General features: G+C 41.1%; 1 protein-coding gene across 1 annotated transcript in view; it reads left to right on the top strand.

Annotated features, from left to right (window-relative positions):
* Positions 1-10,620: 10,620 nt before the first annotated feature.
* The window catches only part of LOC119652429 ((E3-independent) E2 ubiquitin-conjugating enzyme UBE2O), a 30,508-nt gene continuing 19,032 nt past the window's right edge, over positions 10,621-22,096 (top strand). The window contains exon 1 of the mRNA XM_038056553.1: positions 10,621-11,440. Coding sequence (XP_037912481.1) covers positions 11,198-11,440 — 243 coding nt within the window. The 5' untranslated portion in view covers positions 10,621-11,197. The remainder of the gene's footprint in view (positions 11,441-22,096) is intronic.

The raw sequence follows: 22,096 nt of genomic DNA, 5'->3' as shown, positions 1-22,096 counted from the left end.
ATTTTGAGGCCTGGGTACCGTATAGAGGCAGCTTCATGATTTTTTTCAGATTTTTCGGTTGTGTAGTTTCGTTAAAGAAATCATCACTTTGCACCCCTCCCACTCCCCGCCTTTTTAACAAATCTCAAAACTAAGGCTGGCTTCGAGAAGTACCAATCGAGACCTTTCATTAGATATCCCACATGACTATATTTGGGGAAACAAATTTTAACACTCCCCTTTTACATGTATGGGGACCCCCCCTAAATCTCAACGTAGAAGGATATTACTCACTGCATGTCTGGGGGTCCAGAGTTCCCACCTTCTCACCAAATTTCGTGTCAATCGGTATAGCCGTTTCTGAGGAAAGTGCCTGTGACAGACAGACAGACAGACGGACAGACAGACAGACATTGAACCGATTTTAATAAGGTTTTGTTCTACAAACAAAACCTTAAAAATGAACTTTTATTAGGAAATTGGGTAAAGAAGAAGTATAATGAGCTGGAGGCAGGAACTAGCGAAATGTGATACAAAAAGTGTTTAAGGCACGTAGATAATGATGGAACCGCTAATTCTATCATTTTAGATTGCCAAAACATTGATCACAAACAGGTATTATATAAAAAAAAATAGTTATAGTCGTAATTCTTCTAAATAAAAATAAAACTATGTAGCTTCTCCTACTACAATATATTTTTATAATTTGTAAATACGTATTTCGAGAGCTACTTACTATTTTCCTCAGTACTTAAGCTACTAAATCATTGGGAAGTTTTTTCTGTTTTTAAATAAATATTAGGAAAGTTAGCAGTCAAAGATACATATGTAGGTACAAATTGTAAAAAGTTGTTTTGAAAGTCAAAGATACATATGTGGGTACAAATTGTAAAAGGTAAAAAGGTCCACATACAGGTAGAGATGATGATCTTATAATTTTTGCATCAATGACCACCAATTATCAATAGTTAGTGGATGGTGCAGTCCCTATATTTGTCAGCAAGTTTTTTAATTAATTGCGATATACTGTTCCCCTCGCAGACTCCACTGGCAGTCGCATTGTGGCCGTTTGAGTACCGCAATACGCTTTTCTTAGGCTCACGATAGATTCTTCCCTGAATTGCTCCAACTTGAATTGTTCCTTCAAGGCAGTGCAGATCTCTTCTTTTGATGTTACCTCATCGAGATCCTTGTACTGGGTATAGATCTCATGTTTTTGGGAACGAACCGCGACATTCTCCCCAAGTGAGTTTAAAACTTGGTTACGAAAGCCGTCAGTTTTCCCCACGCTGGATTTTTTCAGTTCAAACATGAGATCCCCTTTGTGAGTCCTCCGAATTTTGCTGACATTTCCGCCTAGGTCTTTTAGGCCGGAGTCAGATTTCACCTTCTTCAGTATCTCCGCATACGTTAGATGTCCTCTGCTGGAGATTACAATTGCCTCCGGGCGAATTCGCATCTTTGGTTTCTTGTTTCTTTTCTTGTTCACGACCTTAGTCCAACCACCGCTCTTATTTTCTCTCGGTTTCGCTTCGCTACTCGACGTTCTTACTTTGGGCACTTTGGGCCCTTCTGAACTTTTAGTTCCGTTTGTTGGACTGGTCGAGACTCCTTTCTTCCTTTTTGGTGCCTGTTGATTCGCCAAAGCTTCCCCCTCTTTGGCTCGCACTCGTTTACTTGATCGAAGATCGATGACCTTGTGCTTTGGTGTCACTTGGGTCGCCTGTAGGCTTTTTGCGTAGGCTTTCTTACTTCTTCCTGGGAGCTATTGTAAAGCACCCTGATGGCTCTCACCATGTTCTTAATGGCTTGGTGCATGTTGTGCTTGTCCTTGATGAATTCGGACAGCTCAACTATTTTAGTCCCAAGCTGCATAAAAGGTAGTTCTTCTAGCTCAGGGCCCTGTTCTCGATGAGTCTTGGCCAGATTACTCCTTTTATTGACTCTTTCGCCTTTTTCAATTACTGAGTTCCCAGGGACTTTCTCTTTTGCCGACTTTGGTATTGGAGGCGATCGTAAAATTGATGAGATGAGTGTCGAAATCGCCTTTTTTGGCCAGCTATCTTCTTTTACCCCATCATTATTTGCCTTTACAATTGGTGTTCTTGGTAGAGTTGTGCTTCGTTTGAACACCTCGTTCTCCAAATCTAAAACACTTGTAGTATTAGATGCAACAGTTGCCAAGTTGTCCACCACTGAGGCACTGCGATCGAGGGGTATCGCCGGCCGGGAGCCCGCTTGCTCACTCTCAAAAGCCGCCGGTACTGGGGTTCCGAGCCTCTGCACCGTAACTTTACTCCTTCTCAATTCGTCCATGTTGGTCTTATTTTCTGGGTGTCCTTCCCATAGCCATTTTGGTCCTCGCACCAGAGATGAGCAAACACTAGCCCATGCACAGCCAGAAAAGAAAAGTGCATGAACATATATTTACACATCAATAAGTATGCCCCAATCCGCCAGCTGGTGTCGCGCCTGATGGGATATCTGGCCACTCCTCACAGGTCTGTCTGTCACACGCACTTTTCTCAGAAACAGCTATACCGATTGACACGAAATTTGGTGAGAATGTGGGAGCTGTCTGGGGGATGCAGTGAGTGATATCCTTCTACGTTGAGATTCACGGCGAGTCCCCATTCATGTAAAAGGGGGGGTGTACACTTTTTCTCCCCGAATATAGTCATGTGGGGTATCAAATGAAAGGTTTCGATTAGTACTCTCGAAGCCGGTCTTAGTTTTGAGATTTGTTGAAAAGGCGGGGAGTGGGAGGGGTGGAAAGTTATGATTTCTTTAATGGACCCATTCTCTGAAAAAATTCATGAAGTAGCCTCTATATGGTACCCAGGCCTCAAAATACTCTCCACATCGATATCTCTTCAAATTAAGTTAATAATGGTATATTACCATTTTTTTTGGGGAAATTGTGTAAAACCCCCCTTAAGTTTATCCCACAGTTATAAAAGTTGCTAGTAGTATAAAATATGATATGAAGCATCTCCAAGTTTGATCAAATTCATACTATTAGTAACAAAGTTACAGTAGTACATAGTTGACTTTATATCACACTAAAGTGGGTAGTCAGACATGCTAAAAGCATATACATAACGGGCTACGTACAAATGGGATAGTTCTACACTCAGATATACTCACAAAAGAAGCAAACAAAAGCTTTCATACCTGAAGCACCGAGCTGTTTCCCGACTTATTAGATCCTTCTGATGCTTCTATGTATTCAAACTAATTTTTGCTATCTCCTATCTCAAATCTCCTCTTTTGTCTCGTTGCTAAGCCATTTTATTCCTGCTTCAAAGTTGACAATGGTTTCTTCTAATTGAGTTGTGGCTGCTAACGCGTACCCTGTCCATTGTTCAAAGCTGTCAACTCCCTGGGGGTGAATTCAATTGATGATTTATTAATCACATAGTTCGGTAGTGTGGACAAGGGTTTTCCTTCTGTATCCCCTTTTGTGTCAGCCGAGCCCATTCAATTTTATGCGTTTTACGTTTCTTAGCCACTTCACATTCGATGGCTCCCTGGATTTTTACCAACATTTGATCCAGCGGGGCCCCGATTGATGTTGCTTCTTTAGCCAATTTTAAATGAGTGCTATATGCTTTTAGGTTTTGTTTTGCTTGTTGCGCGTAGAGACCGGAAATCGTGGTATTTAGGACTTTTCCAGTTCCATGTGTTTCTTGACCTCTTATTAAGGTTTTGTGTAAACACAAAACCTTATTAAAATCGGTTTACTGTCTGTCTGTCTGTCTGTCTGTCCGTCACACGCATTTTTCTCGGAGACGGTTATAGCGATTGACACAAAATTTGGTGGAAAGGTGGGTACTGTGAACGCTCACGCATACAGTGAATTACATCCCTTTACGTCGAATTTAAGGGGGAGTCCCCATACAAGCAAAAGGGGGGTGTAAAATTTTTTTTCATCAAATATAGTCATGTGGGGTATCAAATTAAAGGTCTCGATTAGTACTTTTCAAAGCCGATCTTAGTTTTGACATTTGTTGGAAGGGTGGGGAGCGCGGGGGGTTGAAAGTGATCACTTCTTTAAGGGGGTCATTCTCAGAAACTACCAAACCGAAAAATCTGAAAAAACTCAGGAGGCTGCCACTATATGGTGCCTGGGCTTCGAAATACCTTCCATGCCGATATCTGTTCAAATAAAGTTAATAATAGTATATTACTACAATTTTTTGTAATTGGTTAGAAACCCCCCTTAAGTTCATCCTAGTACCATGAAATTTTGCAGTGATATAGGCTATAATATAGAGCATGATCTTACCAAGTTTGGTGGAAATCGCACTATTACTAACAAAGTTATAATACCTCAAATTTGTTGCCTCTTTGAAAATTGAAAACTATGAATGTCAATATCACCCGAAAGTGGATACTCTTACATAATATATGGATATATTACGTGCTACGTACTAAGAAATACACAAAACCTTTCATACCTGAAACGTCCAGCTTCCGGTTTCACGACTTGTTTTTATATGGATTTAATGGGATATTAGTATTAATCGGGGTTTTCTACATTTCTGTAAAAAAATTATATTCTCCTTATTCCTAGCCTATAATTTCTTTAGCCTCAACAACATGTTGAAATCGGAGTTATGGTTGGATACCATCCAACCATTACCATTTCAAAACAACTTTTTACTTTTTACTATTTGTAATATGTATCTTTGACCGTTAACTTTCCTATTTAAAAACAGAAAAAACTTCCCAATGATTTAGTAGCTTAAGTACTGAAGAAGAAAGTAAGTAGTTCTCAAAATATGTATTTACCAATTATAAAGATATATTGCAGTAGGAGAAGCTACATAGTTTTATTTTTATGTATTATATACTTTAATTTTAGAAAATTAATGGAGCTATAATGCGAAAGCTCCATCCACAAAATTCTGTATAAGGCACTACAGGGATAGATTTACGAAAAGGACTCGATATTTGCGGAGGACAAAATGTGAAAATAGATTTCAAATATTTCATTTGGTTGGTCGTTTCTCTCCTACTTTATTGAAAGGAGAACAGTGCAACTTTAGGAGGATTCGCAATCTGGGGAAAAATGCTATATTAGGAAAAACAAAATGGTCTCTAGGGTAAATAAAGATTAAAGTCAAAAAGAAATTCACTAACAACGAGCTTCGGATATGTATAGAGAACGTCTTTCAATCAATTTTAAAGAGAAATGTACCAACTTAGAGCGTGCGTTTTAAAAAATCTTAATTGCGAGTTGTTACGAGTGAAAATATTCATACAATTCAGAAACCGGAAGCTTGGCGTTTTGGGTCTGAGTACACAAATTATGTGTACTTCATATTTGAGAACATTTCATCAAAGGACGATTTCTTCTGTATATAACTAGTAGGTTTTGTGTAAAACAAACCCTAATTAAAGTCGATTCAATATCTACGGTCGTATGGAGTATCAAATGAAAGGACTCAATTAGTGCTTTTTCAACCGGGTTTTTGGTATTGGATGAAACGTGGAAGTAGGAGTGCGGGCTCAAAACGTGAGCCTCAAAATATGAAACAGGTCTGGTTCTCAGAACCTATCCAACCGAAAAATCTGATAAAAATCACAATGGTGCATTCATCTATATCAAATCTAGGCCTCAAAATACATACCGTTCCGACATCTGCATAAATAAAATTAATAATGACATATTACCATATTTTAGGAATTTACCCACCCAGGAATTTGGCATCAGTATGAGGGATAATATAGGGTATAATTCTGGTAAGTTTGAAAATGCAACTATTTTTAACAATGTTATAGGAGGTCAAAATTTGTGTATTTCGTGTGAATTTATAGCATATATATAATGAGCACAGATATAATAAGAACAGCGGGTGCATGGGAACATTCTAGTTTTTAATTTTGTTTTACACAAATCGATTAAAAAATCCATTCATTCTCTGCCTGCCTGTTTGTCATATGCAATTTTCCCCAAGACGGAGACCAAAGCAGGCACATCCATCTATTGCGCATATTTGCGCCTGGAATATGCAAGTGTTCTTACCTATTGGGTCCAAGTACATTTTCCTTGGACCAATGACACCGACAGCCGCCCTTTCTGCTGTGAGGGATCCGTCAGTGTACCAAAGAATCAGTTGCTGATTTAAACCCCATGTCACCGCCACGCTCTCCCAGTTTGCCTGGTTACTCCAACGTGTTTGAAATTTCTAATTGAAGTGAAACCTCATTCTCATGTTATCCCTTGGTATAAATAATTCAAGATACCGTCTAGAAAGAATATCAATCTTTCTTTGATTTAGGCAGCTCCCCGCTCCACTGATACTCTCGGTCATCCTGAAGATTTCCCTCCTTGCCAACATCTGTATGTGCAGATGTAAAGTCCCAGAAGAACCTTCAGGGATTCCATTGGGCATGACCTCATTACCCCACTAATACATAGACAAGCCAGTCTTTGGAGTTTGTGTAAGTCCCTGGCTTGTGTGCTGAGTTCAGTTCTTTCTGCCCAGATTACTCCCCCCCTCTAATGTAATCATTGGCCTTACTATTGCAGTATACATATTATACAAAATAATATCTTCGGGGTGCAACCCTATTTTTTCCGGCTATGGACCTGCCAGTCACCAGAGCTCTTGTAGCTTTCCGATAACTGTTTCCGATATGCGCCTTCTAGAATGTTCCCTACGTTATATATTTTGGTCTCGCGTAATTCTCAAATATTTTACCTCTGTTTCTCGTTTCACCTCCATGTCATGTAGCCTGATGGCTCTCAAGTGATCTAGCTTCCTAGTATGGTTATTTTGACTGCATTGATACGCAGTCCCGACTTCCTGCATCAGGGACTAATAACCCTTAACCCAGTTTAGATTCTATCACATAGGGTTCCCTCACATTTGCCACTACGGATTAAAACAATGTCGACTGCGTAACTTTGGACCTGTATCCCAATATATGTTAGCTCGTCAAGGAGTTCGTCCACTACCATAGTCCACATAAGCAGTGGATAACTTTGAATAGTATACATGACATTAGAATTTATACCTGTCAGTGCTTCTATTTGCCTTCTCTCTAAGATTCTTTCCATCCAGAAAGCCAGGGTGTTTCCCACTCCCTTTCGGATCAGGGCATCTTGTGTCTCTGTGTGCGATGTGTTATCGAATGCTTCTTCGATATCCAAAAACGTATACAGTGCTATTTCTTTTGTGTCTATGGCATCCCATAGTACATCCGTCAGTTGATACAGAGCAGTTTCGGTTGACCGTCCTGGCCGGTAAGCGTGTTGACACTGATGTAGGAGATTATGCTTTTGAACGTTAGTTCAAATATAGTTGTCTACGAAATTCTCCACCGTTTTGAGTACGAACGATGTTAGGAAATTGGTCTGAAAGATTCAAGGTGAACAGGATCCTGCTTCGAAATAAAGACCACTTTTACCCGCCTTCACGCTCTTGGTATATATCCCAGGGCTATGCTGCCCCTTGCCACCCTCAGAAAAGACTCTAAAATGATTTCTAGGCCCCCTCTGGATTAGTCCTAGGAAGATGCCATCTGCTCCGAGTGATTTCAGTCGTTTAAAAGTCCCCATTGCCTACCATACCTTAGCTTCCGAGCATACTTATTTTACTAGTTTGCAGTTGTCAGGCAGAATTTTGACGCCGACCGCCGTGGGGTAGGACCCCGGGAAATGAGTTCTGAGAAGCAGGTATACTCTGTCCTCCTGATTTTCGGTGAATGTCCCATGTCCCTTCTTCAAATAGACGGAAGATATTACCACACCATTGGCTACAGCTTTGTAAAGCCTGTTTGCTTCTGTGGTTTGTTCGATCCTTTCACATAACTTCCTGAGATGTTCCGTTTTGCTTCCCAATCCGTTCTCTTGGAATTCCTTATTATTTTTTTTATTTCAGAGTTGCCTTCAATGTAGAACCTGATTATTCTGTTATTATACATAGAGGGTTCATCCGACACCTTCCATTTCCCGACCAGCTCGTTTATTAGAGTATTTCTTAGAGTTATGTCTAGTACCTTTTGTCTAGTGCTGGTCATGAATGTTGGAGTGTTGCCTATTTTATATATTTCTAACTTATTGCTAAGACTAAATTCAAGAAGGTACTCATCTCTTCGATTTGTCTCGCTGCTTCCCTAGACTTCGTGATGGTCCTTGGCATCACAGCTGAAGAGAACTGGTAACGCCCTCTTCTTACACAACTTCATCAGTTTATCGACTAGCTCCAGTGTGACCCGGATGTCGTTTCGTGGGAAGTAATCCAATACCACGACTAACTCTCGAGTGCTCCTCCCGGCTTCCAGTGACATTTGGATAGCCACAAGGCTCCCGGTCAGGAACTCTGAAAGACATATATATTGGGTTGGGGAAAAAGAAATGTCGTATTTTGCCAATAGATGGCGACACTTGAACATATCTTGGGTTGCACTTATCGCATACGGCGATTTGAGGACGACAATCTGTGCTACAAGTGAGATGTAACAATGCAACGGAAGCGGCCAAAAAAATTTGTGAAATTTATAGGTTCGATACTGTAACGATTCGCACAGCACAGCGTTGGTTCGATCGATTTCGTTCTGGTGTAGTGGATGTCGAAGATACAGCCCGAACTGGTAGGCCAATCGTCGTAGAAACCGATAAAATCGTCGAAACCATCCAAGAAGACCGGAATGTGAGCAATCGCTCGTTTGACCTGGGTATAGACCATAAAACCGTTTGGAACCATTTCCACAAGATTGGATTCCAAAAAAAGCTGGATGTTTGGGTGCCACACGAGTTGACGCAAAAAAATCTGTTGGACCGAATCAACGCCTATGATGCACTGCTAAAACGAAATGAATTCGACTCTTTTTTGAAGCGGATGGTGACTGGTGATGAAAAGAGGATCGCGTAAAACAACCTCAAGCGAAAAAGATCGTGGTCGAAGCGCGGCGAGCTGGCCCAAACCATCGCCAAGCCCAAATTGACGGCCAGGAAGATTTTGCTTTGTTTGGTGGGATTGGAAGGGAATCATCTATTATGAACTGCTCAACTATGGCCAGACCCTCAATTCGGTTCTCTTTTGTGAGCAGCTCCACCGTTTGAAGCAGGCGATTGACCAGAAGCGGCCAGAATTGGTCAATAGAAATGGTGTTGTGTTCCACCAGGACAGCGCTCGGCTTCACACATCTTTGATGACCCGCCAGAAGCTACGGGAGCTCGGATGGGATGTCCTATCGCACACACCGTATAGTCCGGAACTGACACCAAGTGATTACTATTTCTTCCGGTCCATGCAAAACGCTCTTGGTGCTATTAAGTTGGCCTCAAAGGAGGCTTGCGAAAACTGGCTGTCTGAGTTTTTTGCAAATAAGGAGGGAAGGGTTTCACAAGGGGGATATAATGAAATTGCCTTCTAAATGGCAGCAAATTTGCAAACAAAACGGCGCATATTTGGCTTAAATCGGATAATTCTAAGTATGTTAAATAAAGCGTCAAATTTCGATCAGAAATACGACATTTCTTTTTCCCCAACCCAATATTTTAAATTGCGTTTGAGAATTACGCAAGCTTTTTTTGGCAGTCGAATGCCTTTGACCGCACTAGCATAGCTAATGGCGAGCTTCGTGATTCCTGCCTTCACACCTAACCAACGCGGGTTTTCTCCCCCTTGAGTTCAGGTTTGTATTTTTTGGGAGCATTCCCTTCATGCGGGCTAATCTCCGCTGCTCCCCACTTTTGTGGTACCGATAAAGATGGCTTACGTCTGTCCTGAGTCTCCTTAAGGGCCTCTTCTGGTTTCAGGCCTGCTTTCAGATAACGCATGTACCATTTGGCATCTGCGCCACTACTGAGACCTATCTTCTTCCTGACGTCTGATATATTGATTTCAGGCTCGCTTTTGGATGTACTTGCTTTTTGAGCAGTGGTCTTTGTTGGTTGTTGTCCTCGTAGTACACCAATGTCGACCTTGGATCTACTGCTTGACGTCCCAACTTCTCCCTTCTTGGATGCAATCACCTGGTTCTCAGTATTTCGGAGATGTGCATCCGCCTGGCTATCCAGTTTATGTGTAGCACGGGGTCCCGTTTGTTTTGTTGTAATTTTCTGTATTTTTATAATGTCACTTATTAAATTCCCACGAATATGGGGGTTAGGAGGTCGACCAATCACCCCGGCTGCAGAGGAAACATGTTCTTATATTTAAAATAATAAAGATTATTGGCTTGTGTTATTTATTGGTCTTGTTAGCACTGATGAAGGAAACAAGTGGTTCCCGAAATATCGGAATTTGCAAACCAATGAACAACATTAGCGAATAGAAAAAGCAAGTTTTAATTATTTCAAATAATTTAATCGCTAAAAACACCACGTAATTAAATTCGGATGTTCTTATAGTTGTACGAGTAAAATATATAAAATTCAACCTTTATACTATGACGTAGATAAGCCTACATTTTACTGGACTTTGGAGTGTCTGGCAAGTGGTTGCCATTATGATAACTGTCTGGCAATGTGAAACTTGATTTCTGACGTTACCCTGAAGGAAATATAAAAAGATAGTCTTTATTCTATGACGTGATTAAGTAGGAATTTTACTCACCTTTGTTATCTGTTACCTGCCGAACCCACTACGATCCAAACTCTATAGTACGCAATTATCCTACCCACGGTATACCCATGGGAACTTTCCACAGACAAATTTCCAAGTTTTATACTATGTCGTAGGTCTGGGATCCACGGGTTTTTAGACTATAATAAGTAAAAGGATCATCGAAACTTTATGGACAAATTCGTTCTCGCTGTATAAAACGTATAAATATATCCAATATTCTCTTGTTTATCAACTCAGTGCAATTAATGAGCGAATGGATTGAATGTCGTTAGAATCCAACGAATCCACTAACAATCGGGTGATTCCCCGCAAACCATTGCCGTGGAGTTTCGTCGGCAGCGCCATGAAGTGGCGACTTCGAATAATCGGCTGACGTGATGTCAGTTCAATGGCTTGAATAGGAATAATAAATTTTTTCGCACTTATCCGTCAAAATTTCATCTTTAGTGTAGCTCCTGTAAGACTTCTCCGGTTCGTAGTAAGAAAAAATTCTCCAGGATTCTACATTCCTTTTTTGTGTACGAATTGAAAAAACATTAAACAGTATTTCGCAAACGAGTCCCCGTGCAGTTTAGTGTGGAAAGGAAACGTTCGGGCGTTGTGTCATAGTTTTAAATGTTTTAATATTGATTATGGCGACCAGTTTAACGGTAGGCGGCCCCCCGATAACTGGAACCGCTGATAATCAGTTTTTTTACGAGGACGAGGTGTTTCGCTTTGACAAGAAGGGCCGTGTACGGTTTGGGCTGGTGCTTGAAAATTCAGAAGCCTTTTCCAGTGACGATGAGGACGACTTCGATATGGCCCTGTCCAAGGGCGAGATACGCGTTGCCTGGCATCCCTATGGCGATGAGGAAACACTTCAGGAGCGGACGGTGAGTTTCGAGAGTGTCCTTTGACGTTTTTTTGTGGTTATGTAATGTCTCGGATGATGATGCTCGTATCAGGCAGTTCTAAGCCCATTTGGAAGGGGTTGATTGCTTGGCCTTCACAAGTGCGTTGAAAGGGATGTGGTGACCGTGAACCGACACTGACGAGTTCATTGTTATTTCATGCATTGTGCGCTTGAGGTTACATTATGCAGTATCAAGGCAACAGTTTCCTTTCTTGAAGCAGTCCTTAGCTAATCAGATAGTTTCTTATTAGTATTCAGTGCTAGCATCCCACGATCAATAAGCAGAGCGAGAGCAATTTTCCTTATTAGGTTGAAGGCAATGCGGTGGGAAAGAAAAACTGTTCTGCTTTCGTTCACAATGCACTTTGGAAATTAGACTGGTATAGCCATGAATCTCGTACAATTTTTATTAAATGTTTGGCTGCGAGCGGAGTCCAAATCCCTACAGGGGTGAGTGTGCAACATCACCTCCAACTACACATTTAACGATTCCCAACTGGTTTCCTAGCCAGAACACCAATGGAGCATGAAGAGTTCAATTTCTAGCAAAGAATTAAAATTTAATGCTTGCACGTTTTCGCAATTTTCGTGCCTACCTACATATTTCAGTTTTTTGTGGCTTCTCTGTGGATTTACTGAGCCATATATTTAAGAAATCGTTTAAAGTGCACTTTTGAGTTATTTGATGAGATAAGGCACGTAGAGCTGCATTTTTCTAATGTCACGTGTTTGCGCAATGAGTAATCCACTGTGATATTGATATTAGCCGTTCAATTGAATTTGTGCAAGCAAAGCGTTTCCAAGAATAACATTTTTATGTATGTAATCTTACTAAAATCAGTTTACTATCTCTCATATGGAAATAAAAAAATCTATTTTGAAAATGAAAAATATGGTAATGATGCAATCCTTGTTCCTATCCTCTCAATATTTGGGTGGCGCCATTGCTTTACAGTGGTTAGATCACTGTCTACTGGACATAAGGATGTTATTTTGTTTCCGCCTCGTTCTAGATATCTGGTTCGCCGGTATTTGTGTTTATTTGCCTGGCGTGGTTAAGCCTGGTAAAATGGTGTGACTGCAGAGAGAAATCTCTGTATTGCACCAATGTGCTGTTTTATTCTGTTAAGTTTGCGAATATAAGCGTGAATCCAGTGGGATTAATGCTTACTGCATACGGGTCCTGGGAACCGGTATTAGAAAGTTCTAACTCCGAGATTATGGTCCAGGATGAGGAACACCCCAATAATTCAGTGTTACGCTCCAACCGAGACTTTCGATGCAGAGGAAGGTCCTGGCGATTCAACGTGAGTACCTGCCGTGCAGGCATAATCTCTCGGTCCTCTTCAGGGACGGATTGATTCGGGGATCACAATCAGAGCCCCGCAATGACTGGCACAACGGTGCTGGTTTCTACTGACCGCAGGTTCAGCATTCATACCAGAGGATTCAAGGTCTATCTAACATCTCTGCCGCAACTAAGGGGTAGGGCACTGGTGTTGTACACCGCAACTCCACGCTTGAGCTCCAAGAGCTCTGCCCGCGATGTAGATATAATCACAACCACCATGAACCAACCGCAAATAACCGAGGTGAGAGCACATCCTCCAGAAATTCTCCTGGAACATATGCTCTCAGAGGGTCATGCCGGTTCCCCATGGTGAGGGTTCATGGCAAGAGCCGTTTCAGATGAGTCTCCTGCAGACTCGGGTTTGATTGCCCTCCTCGAGTACGTGGGGACGACACCGATGCAGAGGAGAAGAAGGCTTTCTATGAACAACTCAATGCAGCCCGGATAAGACTTGTTAAAGGGGACATTGTGATCGTGATTGGAGTTTAGATACCGAGACAGGCTCTGATAACACATTCCTCCAACATGCTATGGGAAACGCGCGGCTTGCAGCTTCCATTATTTCGTCATTGGTAGCGCATTGTTGGAAGATAGAGTTTATCATAAAGCCCATTGGATCCGAACTGACTGGGAACATCTAATTAGATCGACCACATCGTGATAAGCACCGGAAACGTTGAGATCGGCCTCGAGCGAGACCATTACCTGGTGGTCGCCTACCTTCGCTTTCATAACTCATCCGCATCTCTTTGAAGCGTTGTCCAGTGATCCCGAAATTGAATAGTTCGGAGAACATTAATGAGCACTGGGCAAATGAGGATATTGATCACATTCTGTAGGGCTCCATAAAGTCTGGAGGGGAATTAAAGAGCCCTTATTGTCCCTGTATGCGACGAACCTTATGTCCTTGAGATTTGGTACCACGGAAAATTTCGGGGAGTAAAGCATAATTAGTGGTGGGAAATATGATTCTTTTCGTTGTCGATTCATTTCGACACAGTCACTTATTGAGTCGATTAACAAATGAAAAATGTTGTCAAAAATCGAAACGATGGGGTTTCTGGCTTATCTGCATTGGTTTTTCTATTTGGTGTTAATTTTAAGGATCAAAGCTTCGCATGATGTAAATTAATTCAAAGTATTTTTAATTAGTACGAGTGTACAGCCTCTGGCTCTTCCCTCACCGCAAATATAATTCATTGGATTGCGTTCAGATGTTTATAAATTTATATAGTTGAAAACGAATTTATTTTAGATTAAAAATTTAAAAGCAATTATTATATTTGCATAAATAATGTGCATAGTTTTACAAAATAAGGAATAAATATTCATTGGTGCTTGATGCTTCATAGGTGATCGTAAACTGGCTATGGTTGGTACTGTCATGAATTCCGATTTGCATCTTCGTTTTAACTCTTCCCCTTTATCTAAACTTGCAATTTCCAATATACTGCACGCAGTCAGTTGCAAAAGAATCTGTGCAAGAGAAAATCTCATCTGCAATACTTTGATATGGGAACGAAGCAGCAGCGTTTATGCAGACCGCTGACCACAGACCTCAAAAATTTATACTTCCTTTCCCACAAATTTAATCATCATCATCAACGGCGCAGGAACTCCAGGCGTACCCGTTTTGCGCCGAGGTCCACCAATTCGATATCCCTAAAAGCTGCTTGGGGTCCTGACCTACGCTATCGCTCCATCTGAGGTAAGGTCCGCCACGTTTTCTATTTCCACCATAGATGTTGCGGTTATACACTTTTCGGGCTGGATCATCTTCATCCATACGGATGAGGTGAACCGTCCACCGAAACTTTTTGAGACGACAGTCGTAGTACCGCTTATAGGTTTCGTCGTTATGTAGACTAGGGAATGTTCCGTCCTCATTTGGGGGGGGGGGGGGGGGATGAAATGATTAGATACCGTAGCATGCGGATACGAACTCTTCCTCCAAGTAGAAAAGAATTTATTTAAGCCATCAATGCACTCAAACGCCTGGGTTTGACGTTCTTCCTGCAGAGTTATTTATCGCTGTATCTGCAGTCACTGCAGATCTGCTGCTTCCACTCGTACGGAGAGTGAAAGGGGGCGACAATCGTTGAGATTCCAAACAAGCCGGGAAACTGGAAGCTGGACGCTTCAGTTATGAAAGGTTTTGCGTATTTCTTTTATAAAAACATTTATGTATTTCTTTTATAGAAACATGAGAACCTAGCACGTAATGTATGCATATATTATGCTAGAATATCCAGTTTTGCGTGATACTGACAATCAAAGTGTTCATTTTGCGCATAAGCGACAACTTTCACCTATTATAACTTTGTTAGTAATCGTGTGATTTTGGTATGATTGTCATTCTAGGGTGAACTTAAACTGGGTTTTGCAGCCAACTACTAAAAATCACAGTAATATACTATTATTAACTTTATTTAAAAAGGAATCAGTATGGAGGGTATTTCGGAACCTACGCATGATATACTGATTTTTTTTTCAGATTTTTTCGGTTGGTTAGTTTATGAAAATCGATCCGTTAAAGAAATGATCACTTTTGACCTCCCGCACTTCCAATAAATGTCAAAACCAAGACCAAATTTGAAAAGTACTAACCGAGACCTTTCATTTGATACCCCACATGACTATATTTGTTAAGAAAATGTACACCTCCCTTTTGCATTTATGGGGAGCCCCCCTTAAGTTCTACGTAAAAGGATGTAACTCACTGTATGCATGAGCGTTCACAGTTCCCACCTTTCCACCAAATTTGATGTCAATTGCTGCTACAGTCTCCGAGAAAGTTGCGTGCGACGGAAAGACAGACATTAAACCGATTTTAATATGGTTTTATTTTACACATATATTATCAATTAAAATTGGAATTCAAGTTTAAAAAATGTTGACTCATATTGAAATGATCCTCAAAATTTAAACCTGACTGCAAAGAAACTGAATTTAGTCAGGTGATGGCGGTCCACTCCTTATGAATATTTCTTTTTAGGACAGCAACAAACCTTTCAGCGGAGTTTTTACGGAATTATTTGTGCAGCAAAGCACGAAACAATGTTTCGCATTTTGAAGTGTTGATGAGCAACTCCCAGTTGCCGATCTCCTGAAGTTTCTTATCGCAACTTATGATGTCACACATAATGATGCGGATTTTTCAGTGTGTTTGAATTTGGTTGAAATTTAAAATGCTAATAATTTAGAAAATACAGTTTTTTTTCAAAAACGGTGTTGACAGTTTTGTTAGATTCCACCATAGGCGGAGAGTCTATTGGAGGGTATCTTCGTGCTCTCTGCCATTGCAAAGAGATTAGCTAAAATAATTCTATCCTCAAACACTTCGACTACGCTGATGATTACAGTTTGCCCGGATCGGATCGTGGACCTTGGCCAAATGGCTTTGGATTTGGAAAGAGGAGCAAGTAGAGTTGGACTGAAAATAAACACCAACAAAAACAAGGTTCTCAGTCTGACGAGTGCCCCTATCTGCATATTGGGCTGAGCATCGCAAGCGTCGATCAATTTATATATCTGGGAAGCGTGGTTTCTGCTGTTGACGATTCCGAACTTTCGCTTCCCTGTCTAAAATTTGGAAATGCAGTTACCTCAACCCTAAGATCAAGTTGAGGTTGTTCTGTGCTAGTGTCCTTTTTGCGTTGCTGTATGGAAGTAGTGCATGGAAAGTAAACTCTACTGTTGCTCAAAAGCTCCAAGCTTTAGTCAATACATGTTGTATCATGGCCTGACACTATCTCAAACGAAGAACTTGGTCGGCGGGAAGACGGAATAGGCGGTGGATAGGTCACACATTAAGGACGGCCGACAATTGCATTGTGGGCTATGCCATTCAGTGGAATTCTCTCTCTCTCTCCCAAGATGGTCGACGAGTGTGTCACCTTGAGGTGACACACTCGGCGCAGCACAGTAGAGAAAGAATGCGAGGGCCTCGGGAAATCGTGGGGGGAGTTGAAGGACATTTTAGATAACCGTGAGCGATGGCGCGTAGGTGTGGTTGACGCGGTAATATCCCACCAAGGAGCGAGGGGCAACCATGTATAGTTTTAATCTTCGCAATGGATTGTCAAGTTCTCCAGCTTGAGTACGGGTGGCACACTCTCTGAATCATATGGAAAGCAGGCAAACACCGCTGAAATAATCTCATCCACTCCCTTCTGCTAAAGTTGCTAACTCCATAGAAATAAATTTATTTTGTGATCTTATTTGAATTTTGGCTTTAGCAGATAAGCATATCCTGGCCAGAGGACATATCATTTACTAATTTACCTACTATGGTGTCGCTGCATCAAACTTCGGGGTGAGGCTTGATTACGTCTTAGTTTCGAGTGTCCTTTCAAAGTGCATTCCTTGGAGAGAGATGCTCCATTAAGAAGACTATGAGACCCATATTAAGGATAATATGTCTGGTCGCGTTCTTATATTTTGGACATATAATTCCTGTCCAGTATAAATTTGGTATTCCTTATGTTCATATATCCTTCATGGCATTTGTTACACTCAATAATCTCAAGCTGCTATTTAGTCAAGCGATGATTCTCCATTTCTTTGTTTGTTTAAAGCGGCTTCTACTTCTTCGATATTTCGTGGCAGTGCAAAGTGCAAGAAATGTGCTTTTTTTGGTGTTGTCTGCAAAATTTAATCTGAACAGAAAATATAAATTTGCTCCAGGAATGATCGTTCAGTTGATCAGAAATATTTTGTGCGAATTTGATCTTCCTGAGTAAACAAAGATCCATTTCGTAGTTATTTGATTGATTCGTTTTTATCTTAAGCATTTTTTGCAATTTGGCGAAATTTTTATCTGATAAACAACGGCTGGTAAATACACTGCACAATTTCAGTGTGCTCATACTCAGATACTATCAATAAGCTCTTTTAACAATACCTTGGAAGCATATGATTGTTAATTCTTCAACAGAACACTATTCACATCCTTTGAATTTGATTGGTCATGATCCAGTTTTTAATTATAATTTCGATTTTCCGAACGAGATTAAAATTTAAGGAGATCTTTGTTTTTCATATCGGACTAGTTTTTTCGATCATACACAACTGATTTGACAATGAAATATTGAGAGAACACGGGCTGTGCGAAACTCCATGCTTGTAGTGAGCGATATGATTTGTCAATAAGTTTCTGATTAGCTCTTCACACAGACGAATGGGTGGGGTGTATGTACAAAAGCAGTTATCTTTCTCAATCAAATCCAACATTTGAGGCATAGGAATATAGTTATGAAAATGTTTTTTCCAAACCCATGCATTGGTGTATTTATCAGGGCCTGTTTATGTAGGGGAACTTAACGATGGTAGAAAACATCAGTCGCATCGACTATCTTTTTCTTCAGTCTGTGTCCCGTTCACAACCTTGGTCGGCTCGTCGTGATCGGTTTCGCCATTTGGCTCTATCGAATGCCTGATCTGGGTGCAATCTTGAGGTTTTTAAATCCCCATCCAGCGTATCAAGCCACCGTTGTTTAGGCCTGCCTTTTGGTCGTTTACCATCGATTTCGATGTTCAGACCAATCTTGGCAAGTGAATTCTCGTTAGCAGGAATTGCATGACCATACCATCGAAGACGCCTCTCTCGCAACTTTTCCACGAGTGGTGCAACACCATAACGATCGCGGATATCTTCATTGCGGATGTGATCAAAATGTGTCACACCACTAGTCCAACGTAACATCTTCGTTTCCATTACCGCAAGGCGCCGTTCATTGTCTTTTATAGTTGGCCAACACTCAGAACCATAGAGAGCGACAGTACAGACAACATTGCGGTAAATTTTCGATTTGAGACGTTCGTTGATACGTCGATCACAAACAACACCAGTTGTGGAACGCCACTTCATCCAGCTTGCGTTAATGCGTAAAGCAATTTCATAACACAGTTCTCTATTGGCTGATAGCGTTGACCCAAGGTATTTAAATGGCTCAGTTCTGGGCAGATCACCGCCACTGACAGGGATTGTGCCTGTTTCATGGGAATCGGTTGTCAGTTTAGTTTAGATTCAATCTGAGACCGTGTTGCATGAGGCGATCATTTCATTTTTGGACAAGTTGCTCGAGATCCTTTTTTCTATCAGATGCTAGGAAAGCATCATCTGCATAAAGCAGTGTGTAGGGCGCTGGACGTTGGATATCCCGTGGGAGGGTGTCCATAACAAGAACAAAGAGGAGTGGTGAGAGGGCGCTTCCTTGATGAACACCAACAGAGACACGAAGCGGTTGTGATACACCCGCCATTCTTCGAATTTTACTTTTCGGATCGTGGTAAAGCAATTGAACCCAGCGGACGAGTTCTTCTGGCACGAAGTGTTGTAAAGCATACCAGATGAGTTCGTGTGGTACACGGTCAAACGCTTTCTCTAGATCCAGAAAGGCAATGTAAAGAGGGCGATGCTTCTCACGGTGTTTCTCCATGAGTAACCGCGCAGCGTGTATTGCGTCAGTAGTTCCACAGTTCTTGACAAATCCGGCTTGATCCACAGTTATTTCAACGATTTCACGAATACGGTTGTCAAGAATGCGTTCAAAAATCTTCATGGTATGGGAAAGTAACCGGATCTGACGGTAATTTGAACATTCTGCTGGACTACCTTTCTTTTTCCATATTGGAACAGTGGTACTTTCTTGCCAGTCAGATGGTGTTCTTCCTTCTTGAATAACCCGATTAAAGCATTCACTGAGTCACAGTGTTGGGTCCCAGCTCTTCGCTTTCCAGAGCTCAGGTCCTGTCGCTTTCCCCAATTTCATTGGTTTTATTGCCTACGGTCTTCTTAAGACCTTCTCCTTGGGACCAAAATCAGAGCCCCGCTCTGACAAGCAACAACGGTACCAGTCTATGCAAGTGCATGGCTTAGCATTCATACTGGTGGGTGCAAGACCTACCTAAATCACTACCGAACTAAGAAGTACGGCACCCGTCAACACGGGTGCACGCAACACCACGCCGAGGCCCGAAGGTTTCTTCTCGCTTGAGCATCACCAACAACCCCCATGAAGCTCCCACAAGGGGGCCAACCGCAAACAACCGAGCTGTACTCATATACGACAGGAATTCTCCCGAAGTATATGAGTCCAGGGGCTATTTCGGTTCCCATGGTACCAGTATATCCCTGATAAGGTTTCGTGGCTATTGCTACTTCAGATGAGTCCCCGTGCAGACTCTAATTAAGCCTTGGAGCATTCGCTTACTGCAACACGGCCGGCAAGCCAATGCGATACAGCGTGTCCCGGTGCCACCACGCCTTCCTCACCGCCACCTCTGAGCACCAAGTTGCGCCGCAGGACGGCAATCAACGGCCGATGTTGAGGTGCGGTGGTCTCATAGGGAACGACTTTGCAATTAGTGACGTTCGTTTTATGAACCATGTACTCATAAGTACAAGGTCATGGGTGTCCGCAAAATCGATTATACGCTCGCCACTCTCATTGCGCGGTCCGAACCCCTTTCCCCCATGGCACCTGTTACCGTCTGCCTTTTCACCCACATGACCATTAAGATCGTCGGCAATAATAATATAGTCGTCAGCAGGCACGTGACAAAAAAAAATTACTGGTATCTTTGCTGCTTAATAGTTCACTCTAATTTACTTTGGTCTGAATATTCAACTGCAAAGACAAATACTTTTCTAGAATTGAGCAATTTCATAAACAAAGTATGTCGCACTAAGAATTTATGAAAAGAAATTTGAATTCATCTCTGCGACGAGACAACGGCGAAGAAGCAGAACGTCACGAATGTAACACCATGTGCGAAGAACATAAAGGAACCGAAAGAAAAGGGGTGAAAATTTGGCTTATCAGATATGCTGAAGTAGATCACTATAAGTTGATTAGTGCATCCAGTGATAGTTCCGAGAAAGACGCAAGGTTATGTGAATAACATATGATTTCAATAAACAATAGAAACAACAACAGATGTAATTTTCTCATTGACTCAACTTAGATATAGAGGAGGTAGGAGACTTGCATTAAATATAAACGGCGACGAATATCCTGTAAAATCAATTCTTGTCGATAAGGGTCACATCAGCAGTCGTAACATCATAAGTCGAAATCGTTTATACAAGACAAAATAATTTTGCTGGTTTCAGATGTGATTTTTCCTGCATTATACTCGTTTGGTTATTAACAGGTCCAATATATAATATTATTCCATTAGTCCTCAATACTTCAAAAGAAAACAATATTTAGATGCATAAGAAGATATCGTAATCAACATAAATAGTAGACGCTCCAATTCCCAAATCTCTTATAATAATGATTATGGGAACTTTGCCTTCGCTATTTCAATTACTTTTCATTCACTTATTTTTTCGCCGCCGGGAGCATATAATCTAAACAAGCACAGCCGAATATCTAGAGAAATATCTACATTCCGTAATTCTTAAATTTATTTTCCAACCTTTTCAACAATAACTTTCTTGAAATGATATAGCTTATAATTCTTACCATCTGAATCATAGATTTCGTCTTTTCTTAAGATTTCTAAAGATATTTGTAGAAGTTGTCAATGGTATACGATTTGTGCTACTTTGCGGCGCCCCGGTGAGCCTACAATTCGATTCACGATGTCTATAATCGCAGGACCAAGTGACAGGCTAGGTCTATGTCGCCAGCAGTATTGGAAAAAAATATTAATTTTAAGAGAAAGCTAGACGTAGTTAAAGCTTGTTGCTTTGGAAAAGTAACACATTTATGTAATGTAAAAGGCTTGTGTGTATGTATGAATTATCATAAAGAATTTATACAAGGGAATTGTAGTATAGAAGACAACACTTAAATATACATATATCAATCAATCAATTTTTGAAATGGTTTTTTAAACTGTTAATGTAATTTTCTTTCATACCCTTTAATATACCACTCAAACGTACTGGCCCCTATTATATATACCGAGTTCGAATACCGGAATATTCTGTGCAGTTGAAAGTGATATAATTGGCATTTCTTTCTTTACTCCATAAACGTAATATCTCCAATTTTATATAGGAAGGCTTTATTATAACCAAGGTTGATCAGCAGACTGTTTATAAATCAAGCTGTGGTTGATTTTACAGGATTCTCCTCAAGCCAGGTCTTGCCTGGTAGGTAGGGGTAACTGTTTGAGAAATCTTAAGAGTCTACTTTCAAGTGTTTCTTGAGTTTGTTTATAATTTGTATCACATAATCCACAAAGGAAGATAAATTTTGCTGAACCAACACCAACAGCTCTACCACCAAACACTATCACCACCTCCACGTGGTGATCGCTAGGAGTTCT

The sequence above is a fragment of the Hermetia illucens genome, chromosome 3, assembly GCF_905115235.1.
Source record: "Hermetia illucens chromosome 3, iHerIll2.2.curated.20191125, whole genome shotgun sequence".
Classification (NCBI taxonomy): domain Eukaryota; kingdom Metazoa; phylum Arthropoda; class Insecta; order Diptera; family Stratiomyidae; genus Hermetia; species Hermetia illucens.
Note: the sequence above shows the minus strand (reverse complement) of the source record. Positions and strands in the feature narration are given on the sequence as shown.